The sequence below is a fragment of the Scyliorhinus torazame genome, chromosome 1, assembly GCF_047496885.1.
Source record: "Scyliorhinus torazame isolate Kashiwa2021f chromosome 1, sScyTor2.1, whole genome shotgun sequence".
NCBI lineage: Eukaryota > Metazoa > Chordata > Chondrichthyes > Carcharhiniformes > Scyliorhinidae > Scyliorhinus > Scyliorhinus torazame.
This window is the reverse complement of record NC_092707.1, coordinates 53,536,872-53,550,264: the sequence shown is the minus strand read 5'-3', so window position 1 is coordinate 53,550,264 and position 13,393 is coordinate 53,536,872. Positions and strand designations below refer to the sequence as shown.

The window sequence follows — 13,393 nt, the reverse complement described above, 5'->3', positions numbered from 1 at the left end:
TCCTGAAGTTGTATAAGACATTAGTAAGGCCACACTTGGAATACTGTGCACAGTTCTGGTCACCCTATTATAGAAAGGATATTATTAAACTAGAAAGAGTGCAGGAAAGATTTACTAGGATGCTACTGGGACTTGATGGTTTGAGTTATAAGGAGAGGCTGGATAGGGTGGGACATTTTTCCCTGCAGCGTAGGAGGCTTAGGGGTGATCTTATAGAGGTCTATAAAATAATGAGGGGCAAAGATAAGATAGATAGTCAACATCTTTTCCCAAAGGTAGGATAGTCTAAAACTAGAGGGCATAGGTTTACATAAGAGGGGAGAGATACAAAATGGCCCAGAGGCGCAATTTTTTACAGAGGGTGGTGAGTGTCTGGAACAAGCTGCCAGAGGCAGTAATCGAGGCGGGTAAAATGTTATCTTTTAAAAACCATTTAGGCAGTTAAATGGGAAAGCTGGGTATAGAGGGTTATGGGCCAAATGCAGGCAATTGGGACTAGCTTAGTGGTAAAAACTGGACGGCATGGACAAGTTAGGACGAAGGGCCTGTTTTCATGCTGTAAACCTCGATGACTCACTGCATTTTAAATGCTGTCCATTACAACTATAAGTGTTTTTTGTTACCAAAGAAAAACAAGAGCAGGCTCACCCCAAACTGTCGCCACGTTCACTAAATTATATGTTGGTAAACTGGAGAGAAAATAAAACGGAACAAAAATATGCTTTTCAGAATATTTTATTGATTTCATTATGACTCCATGGCATCAGCAAGATAAAATAAAGCTATGTAGCTTAGTTGAACTCATTGATGCATGTAGCAGTTTGTAGGGAAACACAGAAACTAATTATGCTATGCTTGTGGTACTTAAACTACATGGCCACATAGAATTAGACAATATTCAAAAAGCTCCAAGTATTTTCATGGTAGATTGCACATAAAACAAACTGACAAATAGTTTATGATTCTTCAAATATGAAAAAGTATATTAACTTAACGCCAGACCAGTTTAATCTTATGTTTGCACATCACTATATTTGGTGGTTTTAATAGTCTCAAGGAATGTAGAGCAATAAAACACCAATACAATACTATATAATGCCTAATTTTGATTCTTATATTCTACATTTATAAGAAAGGAGAGAAAAGTTTACTTGATCCAAGTGGGTTTACGATAGCACTTAAATACCTTAATTGCTGCAAATCCATTGTGCATTGGTAATTATGTATAAAAATAGCAAAATAGCTGGATTTTAAGAGCAGCAAACACCTATAACTCTACTTTGTAGTCAGTTTATCAAGAGGATTCACAAAACTCCTTGTAAACCAGCTTTAACTTACATTCCTCAAGATTAAGGAAAAAGTGCTAGAACGTTCAATTAGAAAATACATATTGATTTTGTAAGGTATCATGGTTAACTATCCTGCTTACTACTGTATAAATCGCATTCTCAACATTACATGGAAAATGTTTAAAGGACATATTTATACCTAGTCACAATTTCTTCTGCTCACCTGTATTTTATTCTGTACATAATAGGAATGTTGCAAATCAGTGAATATACATGTAGAGTGTTTTAATCATACAAACTTATGGCAGCGCATCCACCATTCCGAGCCAAAACCCTGTTTGACTTAATCCCCCACTACACGTGCACAGTTAAATTAATTCAAATAATTCTAATGAACACCTTCTGTGTCACAGCTAATCTGTGCAAAGCTTAACAATAAGTCTCTTCCTTGCTACTGTTACTTCAAAATGGAAACGGGAGCAGAGTCGTATCTGACCAAAGAAACATCTTAGTCCTCTAAATATCATTAATCTTAACTTGGAACGAAAACCAAGAAGAAATCCTCACAATATTACAAAGATATTGTTTACTGGAAAAATATTGTAAAAATATTTATATTTTCCCCTAAAAAAAATTGCTCTGCTGAAAACTATTCATTCAATTAGTTTTAAGAGTTAAACAAAAACTCACTAAAGGCAAACATTATAACCAGATTCTTCCTAAATAGTTTCACTAGCTGATAAATTATGTTCCTAATTTTGGCCAGTTCTTTGAATTGTTTAACTACACAAATCAAAGAGTGAAAACCAATTTGATACTTTTACCAAATTCTCATTTTTGAAGACTGCATTAAGCCATGAAAGGGTCACTATACCTTGTCAATGGCATTAAGTATAAATATACAGCATCAATGGTTCCACCTTGCCATGCAAAGTCAGTTCTCTTAGGAATGATTCAAATGTCGAATTATACATTTTCCAAGTATTGGACTGATTCATTTCATAAGTATGTGTCCTGTTCATTTTCTTCTGAGCTGAGACTTTGTTCAGATTGTAGTTGAGAGTCCTTTTTTAGCAATGATCGATTCAACTCTTCTGCAATATCTACTGGTTGGGTAACATTTTGTTCACCTTTTAAAATTCTATTGGTTTCATCAGGGGCAGATCCATTTGCCATCGATTCTAATTTATCCCTGTTCTTCTGCTTCTTCTTTTCTTTCTGTTCTTTTGAGTTTTTCTTCTCCTTTTTCTTCTTTGAATTGCTGCCTGAATCAGGAGAGGCAGCTGGAGGAGGGTGTACCACTATGGATGGCATCTGTACCAAGGATCTTTGAGAATGAGGCTCAGCCTCATTGATCGCTTTAGCACCATGCAATCTAGGAGGAGGCTGGTACTTGAGATCACCATGTGTGTCCTTCCACTTCTTTAACTGAATAAAATGTTCTTTTTCAACCTCTCTTTCTGTGATTGGGAGTTCTATTATCTGTTTAAAGAAAGCACAAAAGTATTTTACTCATGGTTGTGTATACATTGTGGGTTTTTTTCTTTGCATTGATAAGAGTAACCTAAATGTTCCGGCCTCCCTCATGGCCCCATATCTGCCCTCTCAGGTAAATGGAAAAACGTACAGTACACTACAGGTACAATGTCTCGAAACTGCAAACTCGGGATTGAGTCTGAGCCAGATTTTGGACCTAGACAGTTTTCGGGTTGGGCGGTTCAAGCCAGGTCGGGTCAAGGGTCGCACAGAGCACTCAGGGCACAGGAAAGGTCAGGCACTCAAAGCCAATAAATATTTGGCACACCAATGCAGTACCTAGCCCAACAAGCCGGTAAATTACTTTGCTTACCTGGTAATAATAAAAGGTCACACATGGGTATGGGTGGCAGGTGGCAGAATGGAGAGCACTGCTGCATCACAGCGCCAGGGACCCAGGTTCCACTCCGACCTTGGGTGACGCCCCTTTAGTGTCCAAAAAGTAAGGTGGGGTTACAGGGATAGGGTGCAAGTCTCAGTAGGGTGCTCTTTCAGTAGGTCGGTGCAGACTCGATGGGCTGAATGGCCTCCTTCCCCACTGTAGTAATTCTACGACAGCTTAAAAAAGAATGTCTATTCTTTGGACATGGCCAGTTTCAGAGAGCCAGATTTGAGATACTGCACAGATTTGCAAAGATCTCCCAGAGTCCCGGCCTACTTTTATACATCACTAAAGCAAATTATCTAGTTACTATCGGAAAACTGTTTATGAGAATTTGCTGTGGGAAAATTGGCCACTGTTTCATTACAACAGTGTCAAGAAGTACTTATTGGCTGTAAGACGCTTTGGGATATCCTGAGATGATGAAAAGCACTAAATAATTGCAAAACTTTTTAATATTACAATAAAAATATATAGCAGTACTAGTGAAGGTACAAAAAAGCTTACCAAAAGGTTATAGCTATGAGAAATGAATGTACAGGATCGAAAAGAGGAGATAGAGGTCTTTAAGATTATAAAAGCATTTGATAGGGATGGCATAGAGAAGTTGCTTCCACTTGTGGGGGAGACAAAAGCTAGGGACGAGAAACAAGCTAGCAACTAATAAATCCAATCGAGAATTTGAGAGACGTTTCTTTACCTAGAAAGTGGTTAGAATACAGAACATGCTGTCGTAAGTTGCGGTGACCTACCATAGATGTATTGGGGGGAGCTAGATAAACATTCTTGGAAAAAAAGAAAGGATTTGTTGATGAGGTGATTTGTGCAGAGCAAAGGACCATAGAATGCAGGAGTAGGCCATTCAAGCCTGCTCTACCATTCAATACGATTATGGCTGATCATCCAACTCAATAACCTGTTCCTGTTCCTTCCCCCCCCCCCTCCCCCATGTCCTTTGATCCCTTTAGCCACAAGAGCTATATCTAACTCCTTAAAAACATATATTATTTTGGTCTCAACTGTTTTCTGTGGTAGCGAATTCCACAGGCTCACCACTCTCTGGATGAAGTAATTTCTCATCTCAGTCCTAAATTGTTTACCCCGTACCCTCAGATTGTGACTCTGGTTCTGGACTCCCTGCCTTGGGAACATCCTTCTTGCATCTATCCTGTCTAGTCCTGTTAAAATGTTATAGATTTTTATGAGATCCCCCTTCATACTTTGAGATTCCAGCGAAGTTGATCCTAACCGATTCAATCTCCCCTCATACGTCAGTCCTGCCATCCCAGGAATCAGTCTGGTAAACCTTCTCTACACTCCCTCATGGCAAGAACATCCTTCCTCAGATATGGAGACAAAAAGGCCCTGTATAATTGCAGCAAGACATCCCTGCTTCTGTATCGAATCTCCCGCTATGAAGCCCAACATACCATTTGCGTTCTTTACTGTCTGCTGCACCTGTATGCTTATTTTCAACGACTGGTGGACAAGGACACCCAGGTTCGTTGCACATTCCCAATCTATAGATATTCAGATAATAAATTACCTCCCTGTTTTTTCTACTAAAGTGGATAACCTCAAATGTATCCACATTATACTGCATCTGCCATGCATTTACCCACTCACTAAATTCGTCCAAGCTACACTGAAGTAGCTCGGTGTCCACTGCAAATTTGGAGATATGTGCTGGATTCTCCATCCCGCCAGATTTCTGATTCAACACGCCGGCGGGATGCTCCATTTTGCCGGCTGGTCAATGGGGTTCCCATTGTGGGGCAGCCCCACACCATCGGAACACCCGGGTTGCTGGCAAAACGGAGCATCCAGACGGTGGACACCATTTAGTTCCCTCATTTAAATCATTAATATTTATTGTGAATAGCTGGGTTTGATTAATTATTTATTGTCACATGTACTGAAGTACAGTAAAAAGCATTTTTCTGTGGCCAAGGGAACGTACACAGTACGTGCATAGTAGACAAAAGAATAACCGACAGAGTACATTGACAAATGCTGCATCAACAAATAGTGATTGGTTATAGTGCGGAACAAGGCCAAACAAGAGCATCATAGGGTCCCAGCACTGATCTCTGCAGTACCCCACTAATCACTGCCTGCCATTTGGAAAAAGACTCGTTTATTCCTATTCTTTGTTTCCTTTCTGCCAACCAGCTTTCTATCCAACTCAAAGCACCACCGCAATCCCATGCGTTATGATTTTGCACACTATTCTCTTCTGTGGGACTTCTGAAAGTCTTCCGAAAGTCCAAATAAACGATATACACTAACTCCCCCTCGTCAACTCTACTAGTTACATCCTTGAAGCAGACCAGTAGATTTGGCAAGCATGATTTCCCTTTTGGAAATCCATGCTGACTCTGTCCGATCCTGCCACTGTTTTCCAAGTGCCCTGCTCTTAATCTTTCATAATGGACTCTTAGCATGTCCCCCTCGTGGGGTTACCTTCCAATCCGTAGGAACTGTTCCAGAGTCTATAGAATCTTGGAAGATTACCACCAATGCATCCACTATTTTTAGGGCCACATCCTTAAATACTCTGATTATCAGGTCCTGGGATTTATTTGCCTTCAATCCCATCAATTTTCTCAACACCATTTCTCTATTAATACTGATTTCCTTCAGTTCCTCCCTCTGTGTTTCCCAACATTTCTAGTTTGTTATTTGTGTCCTCCTTTGTGAAGACAGAACCAATGTATGCATTGAACATAGAACATACAGTGCAGGAGGCCATTCGGCCCATCGAGTCTGCACCGATCCACTTAAGCCCTCACTTCCACCCTATCCAAGTAACCCAATAACCCCATCTAACCTTTTTTGGACACCAAGGGCAATTTAGTATGGCCAATCCACCTCACCTGCACGTCTTTGGACTGTGGGAGGAAACCGGAGCACCCGGAGGAAACCCACGCAGACACGGGGAGAACGTGCAAACTCTGCACAAACAGTGACCCAGCGGGGAATCGAACCTGGGACCCTGGCGCTGTGAAGCCACAGTGCTACCCACTTGTGCTACCGTGCTGCCCCAGAGTTGGTCAGCTGTTTCTTTGTTCCCCATTATAACCTCCCCTGTTTCTGACTGTAAGGGACACCGTCTTCACCAATCTTTTTCTCTTCACCCAACTATAGAAGCTTTTGTCAGTTTTTAAAAAATTCCCCGCAAGCTTATTCTCATACTCTATTTCCCCTTCTTAATTAATCCCATTGTCCTCCTTTGCGGAATTCTAAACTGCTCCCCATCTCATATCTGCTCCTTTTTTTTCTGGCTAATTTGTATGCCTCTTCCTTAGATCTAATACTATCTCTAATTTCTCTTGTAGTCCATGGTTTGGCCACCTTTCCCCATTTTATATTTGCGCCAGACAGGAATTGCATTCTTTGAATGTTTGCCATTGCCCATCCACCATTATCCCTTTTAAGTAACGTTCCTCAATCTATCATAATCAACTCGCGCCACATACCATTTTAGTTTTGTTTATTTAGATTCAGGACCCTAGTTTCAGAATCAACTATGTCACTTTCCACCTTATAAAGAATTCTTTCATATTGTGGTCGCTCATCCCCAAGGGACCTCGCAAAACTCGATTGCCAATTATTCCGTTTTCATTACACAATACTCAGCCTAGGGTGGCCTAGCATGTAGCCTGTTTCTACGCTGTAAATATTAAGTGATTATCCTTATTTTACTCATAATACTGACTTGTGACACACTAAAAGCCATTACTTTTTTTCTCAAGTACTTTTGTGGGTCCTAAGCTTGGTGTTTTCTCTATTCATACACACTTGATAGTGAGTATACAAAAATCGCTCCCTTCCCCTCATTTTGTTTTGAGCAACAGTGCTAAATTATAATCATAGATTTTGTAGGAAATGCTGCTGCATTTATTATAATCCGAGTATTACTCTACTAATATCTAGAAAAGTGCAGCACAAATATGCAAAATCTGTATTTTCTTATCCAAACCTCTCAATGCATTGAGAAACATTATTGTCAAATATATAATCTGCAAACCTGAGGATATTAGGACACAAAATCATGTAAAGTAACACAAACAAAGGATGGAGTCAAGCTATAGCAAAAAACAACTGTTTCAACAAGTCTTCCATCTCCTACAGAGTTGGAGATTATTTTCCCCAACCACATTTTAAGAGATTTACAAGAAAAGCTCCAGATGACTGTGGTATGTGCTGGAAGTAGCGAATATTATAACAGGCTCCAGACATTTTCATTTTGCTATACAGTAGACTGAGTAACAGTTGAGAGCAAAGTACAGCAACCATTCTATAGCTACCATATAATTAGCAGATTTTGCAGGACGTGCGCTGCAGTAACATTTACCTGCTAAACTACTTTTTGTTGTATAAAAGGTGCTTGAGCAATGCTGGAACAGATATGCAAAGTATTGAAGATAAATCTATTACTGTAGCTCTGTAATCTGATAAGCTTTCAAAAGCAACTTATGTTGTGACCTTAAATGTTGGCAAGATTAGTGCAGACTCATCAAAATATTCACACACCAGATGTTATGAAGTATTAGGAGTAAATAGTTGAAGCCACAATAAATTCACCAGGTATGAAAAGGGAAAAGTAATCACCTATAATGTAGCCCATGGTTTGCGCCATGCCTCACTGCTGGTCACTAAACAAGGGTTCAGGGGATTAATTTGAGTAGCAGTATCCAGAGCTGAAACATCCCTGGAAATACTGCCAGATCGGAACGTCTAGGGCTCCCATCTGAAGCCAGTCTGAGGCCCCCTTGAAAGTAGAATCAGGTAACTGACACATCTTTGGACCCCACCTGCAAATCTTGCAGAAACTGGGCCAACTTTCAAGGCAAGATGCATCAGACCCTCGATCAGTATGCATTTCAGCGGTTTTATGGAAAAGTAACCTAATTTGGAGTGAGTCTTCTAAGCATGTTGCCCTCCATGCTGGTTTCTGGCAATAAACCAATTTCTCAGCCAAAGGTTCCACATTCCTTGAGCAACAATTCAAACCAAAATCACAAGGGAAAGTTCCTTCTGAATTTGCTTCTGTTTGAAGGAAGTTCCCAGAGTTCAATTTGGGAATCTGATTCAGCAGATGCGTCCATGCCATGAAGTGGGAACGGTATGTCAACCAAGTGAATGCTTCAGGAGGTTCCAACAGTCCCTGAATATTCTCAATCACCTTGCGTTGAAAATTTGTCAAGTGAAAGTATCTGGGAGATAAATTATTTTGTGAATGCACAATGTTCTTTTTACTTCCGATGAAAGTCAACTGAGAACATTTGTGTACAAACCTATCTTTAGCATGAATTTTTAAAATTTCATATAGCGACACTGGAATAATTCGGTCTGGGAGAGTTTGTTAATCAACTTAAGGTAAAGTGTCAGGTTCCTTTGTGTTTTACTGTGTGAAAGTGTGAGGTTGCATTGTTAGGCAATACATAATATCTCTGCAAATAAAAGTGCAAACAGACGTAAGAAATATAATAGTTCAAGCTAATAACGATGGCATTAACATTACCCACATTGATTTAACAAGAGTTTATGTCTGCTTCTCTGCCTGTCATACAATAAGTGCACTCCCAAAATTCTCATCAAGTATCATTTGGACACCTTGAAGGAATATGGTCAGAATAACCTTTGCATCTGTATCTGAACAGAAGTATCTCTATCTAATAATGGCATAAAGATAACTCAAGCTAATCTTTATAAGCTCTTTGGTAAGTTTGGAACCAAACTCCTCCCCATTTCACAGACTTTCTTAAAATTTTGGTTTAAATTTCCAATCGCCTGCAAGATGGAACACAACAGACTTTGCCACCTTTGTATTAAAACCCATTGAACAATTTCTGCCCCTGATGAAATCATTCCTTCCACATTGAAAGCATGTAGCCTCTGGATGCTTCATTGATGGTACAACCAGGAAACTTGTGTAGGGAGGCACAGGCCTTGCCTCTATTTTGAACAAGTTTACATGTTATTAGGATACTTTCATTAAAAAAGCATTTGCTCATGGGATGTGGGTCTCCCTGACAAGGGTAGCATTTATTGCCCTTCCCTAATTACCCCAAGGTGATGGTGAGACACCTTCTTCAACCACTATAGCCAATAGGAACACCAAGAGTGTTTTAGATAGGGAGTTCCATGGTTTTGATCTCGTGAAGGAATCGTGATATTTCCCAGTCAGAATGTTGAGACTTAATGTGTTGCAGGTTTCCAAACACCTTCTACCCTAGTTCTTCCAGATGGAGTGGCTGGTTTAGCACACTGGGCTAAATAGCTGGCTTTTAAAGCAGACCAAGGGAGGCCAGTAGCACGGTTCAATTCCCATACCAGCCTCCCCGAACAGGTGCCGGAATGTGGTGACTAGGGGCTTTTCACAGTAACTTCATTGAAGCCTACTTGTGACAATAAGCGATTTTCATTTCATTTACATGGAGGTTTGAAAGTGCTGTTGAAGATTTAACGAGTTGCTACAGTGCATCTTCTAGACGCTACATACTTTAGCCCCAGTACACTGGAGGGAGTGAATGTTTAGTGTGTCAATCAAGAGGGCTGCTTTGTCCTGGATGGTGTTGAACTTTTTTTTTTTTGAGTGTCATTAGAATTCATAGTATCATAAATCTATGGCAAGGAGACGGGTCCTTCGGCCCAAACTGGTCCATGCCAATCAAAATGCCCATCCAAGCTAACCCCATTTGCCCGCATTTGGCCCATAATCCCTCTAAACCTTTCCCATCCATATATCTGTCCAAATGCCTTTTAAATGTTGCCAATGTCCCTGCCTCAAACACTTCCTGAGGAAGCTCATTCCACATATGTACCACTCTCGGGTGTAAAAACGTTGCTCCTCCTCAGGTTTCCATTAATACTTTCCCCTCTTAACTTAAACCTATGCCATCTAGTTCTCGATTCCCTAACCATGGGAAAAAATTCCTACCTTGATTTGACTTTCCAAAATGCCAACAACCTCACACTTATCTGTACTGAATTCCCGTTTGCCATTTCTCAGCCCACTTCCCCAACTGATCAAAATCCTGCTACAATTTTTGATAACCTTCTTCACGGTCTACAATACCACCCACTTATGTGTCATCTGCAAACTTACTGATCATGCCTTGTACATTCTCAGCCAAATCGTTGATATAGATAACAACAGCAATGGGCCAAGCACTGAACCCTGAGGTACACCATCAGTCACAGGCCTCCAATCCGACAAGCATCCTTCCACCCTTACCCTCTGCTTCCAACCATCAAGCCAATTGTATATCCAATTTGCCAGCTCTCCCTGGATTCCATGTGATCTAACCCAAAGCAGCATTCCCCCAAGTAGGTGGGTAGTATTCAATCCTACTGGTGATTTGTGCCTTCTCAATTGTGGAAAACGTGGGGAGTGAGGTGGTGAGTTATCCACCACAGAATTCCCAGTCTCTCCTGCTCTTATAGCCATGGTATTCAAGTGTTTGGAGGCCGGTAGCTCACTTGACGAGACAACTTGTTCGATGCAGAGCAAGACCAGCAGTGCGTGTTCAATTCCCGTACTGGCTGAGGTTATTCACGAAGGCCCTGCCTTTTCAACCTTGCTCCTCGACCAAGGTGTGGTGTTCCTCAGGTGAAATAACCACCAGTCAGTTCTCCCCCAAAAGCCTATGGTCACCTGGGACTCTGGTGACTTTACCTTACCTTTATTTAAGTGGCTCTTCCATTTATGTTTCTGGTCAATGGGGATCAACCCTCTACACCAGGCGATTGACTGTGGAAGATTTAATGGTGGTAATGCTGTTGAATGTCAAGTGGCACTAGTTAGATTCTCTCATTGCCTGACATGTGGGCTCAAATGTTAATTGCCACTTCTCAACCTAGCCTGAATGTTGCCCAGATTTTGTTGCATGCGGGCACAGATTGCTTTGTTTTCTGAGGAGCTGTGAATGGCTCTAAATACTGGGCAATTATCAGACATCTCCTCTTCTGACCTTATATTGGAAGAAAGGTCATTGATGAACTAGCTAAACGTGGTTGGGTGTAGGACACAACCCGGAGGAGCTCCTGTAGTGAAGTCCTGGGCTGATATGATTGATCATATGATTGAGGGGGGGGGTTTAGATTCCTGGACCTCTGGGACAGTTTCCGGGGAAGGTGAGACCTGTACAAGCAGGGCGGTCTACCTCTGAAGCAGGACTAACATCCTTGCTGGCGGGTTTGCTAGTGCTGTTGGGAGGAGTTCAAACTAATTAGGCAGGGGGAGGGGACGCAGACTGTGAGCAGAATAGGGACACAGCATAAAACAAAAGCAATCAAGTCAGAGGGAATACAGCAGTAGTAGGTTTCAAGGGAGTAAGTCAAGGCTGGATGGCCTCTACTTTGTAGCCAGGAGTATTACAGGTAAAACGGTTGAGTTAAGGGCGAGGATTGACATATGGAAGTGTGATACAGTAGCCATTACGGAGATGTGATTGAGGGAGGGGCAGGACTGGCAGCTCAACATCCCGGGATATAGAATCTTCAGGCGAGACAAAGGAGGGGGTAAAAGAGGAGGAGGCATTGCATTATTAGTTAAGGAGTCAGGTGAGATTATATCTTGGAGGGGACATGAAATGATCCTCTGTGGGTAGAGCTCAGGAACAAAAAAGGGACAGCCACATTGTTTAGTACAGACCCCCAGATAGTCAGCAGGAAATTGAAGAGCAAACATGTGCGCAATTCGCAGAGGTGTGCAACTTTTTACCCAGAGGATGGATTACACTGCTTGGGAGGGTGGTAGAGGTGGGTTGCCTCATATCCCTTAAAAAGTACCTGGATGAGCACTTGGCACATCATAACATTTAAGACTATGGGCCAAGTGCTGGCAAATGGGATTAGGTAGGTAGGTCAGGTGTTTTTCATGTGTCAGTGCAGACCTAATGGGCCGAAGGGCCTCTTCTGTGCTGTATAATTCTGAGATCACCAATAAACATAACTATTATTCTTGATGCTAGGTATGACTCCTGCTAATGGGAAGTTTTCCCGTTTGAGTCAAACGTAGTTACATAATTATATACTATAAGGGCTGCTTGGTGACTGGGCCGGAGTAATAGGGATTTCTGGGGAGAAGAATGAAGTGTTGCAATACATCATGACAGCAGCATCTTTGTTAGACATGTGGGTTGTGGGAACTGTCTCCTCAGCAAATAGTTCAGTTCCTGAGAGACTGGGAAGGATGGGAAGTTGGTTTTGACTCTCAAATGTGTAGGTGACTGTTCTTAGGTGCATCTCTAACTGCTACCAGAAAATAAAACGTGGCAGAATACTCAGCACGTAGCCTCCTGGATTTGGTGGATCTGCTATGTTTGTGCAGCATTAAAGTAATGGAGGAGTTTCAAGTTCCCCATCTACTCAAAACACAGGTTTGAGATCCAGGATAGAGTGCTTTCGGGGGGGTGGGTCGGGGAGGGCAAAGTGTCCGAAATATACCGGGAGATGAGAGAAGAGGGGGAGGAGCTGGTAGAAGAGCTGAAAGGAAAATGGGAAGAGCAGCTCGGGGAGGAGATTGAGGAGGGTTTGTGGGCTGATGCCCTAAGTAGGGTAAATTCCTCTTCCTCGTGTGCCAGGCTCAGCCTGATCCAATTTAAGGTGCTAGATAGAGCACATATAACGGGAGCGAAGTTGAGCAGGTTCTTCGGAGTGGAGGACAGGTGCAGTAGGTGCGGGGGAAGCCCGGCGAACCACACACATATGTTTTGGTCGTGTCCGGCACTGGAGGGGTATTGGAGGGGAGTGATCTCGAAGGTGGTGAAGGTCCGGGTCAAGCCAAGCTGGGGGTTAGCTATATTTGGGGTAGCAGATGAGCCGGGAGTGCAGGAGGTGAAAGAGGCCGATATTGTGGCCTTTGCGTCCCTAGTAGCCCGGCGAAGGATTTTACTCATGTGGAAGGAAGCAAAACCCCCCGGCGTGGAGGCCTGGATAAACGATATGGCAGGGTTCATAAAACTGGAGCGGATGAAGTTTGCGCTGAGAGGATCGGCTCAGGGGTTCACCAGGCGGTGGCAACCGTTCCTCGGCTATCTAGCGGAACGTCAGGGGGAAAATAGATAGCCAGCAGCAGAAGCCCGGGGGGGGGGGGGGGGGGGGGGGGGGGGGGGGGGGGGGTGGGGGGGGGGGGGGGGGGGGGGGGGGGGGGGGAGAATTGTTTTTGTTCTAGATG

General features: G+C 42.4%; 1 protein-coding gene across 1 annotated transcript in view; it reads right to left on the bottom strand.

The window, feature by feature from the left end:
• Window positions 1–719: 719 nt before the first annotated feature.
• Window positions 720–13,393, bottom strand: part of tbc1d10ab (TBC1 domain family, member 10Ab) — a 115,414-nt gene continuing 102,740 nt past the window's right edge. The window contains exon 9 of the mRNA XM_072494264.1: window positions 720–2,771. Within this exon, the coding sequence (XP_072350365.1) occupies window positions 2,289–2,771 (483 nt within the window). The 3' untranslated portion in view covers window positions 720–2,288. The remainder of the gene's footprint in view (window positions 2,772–13,393) is intronic.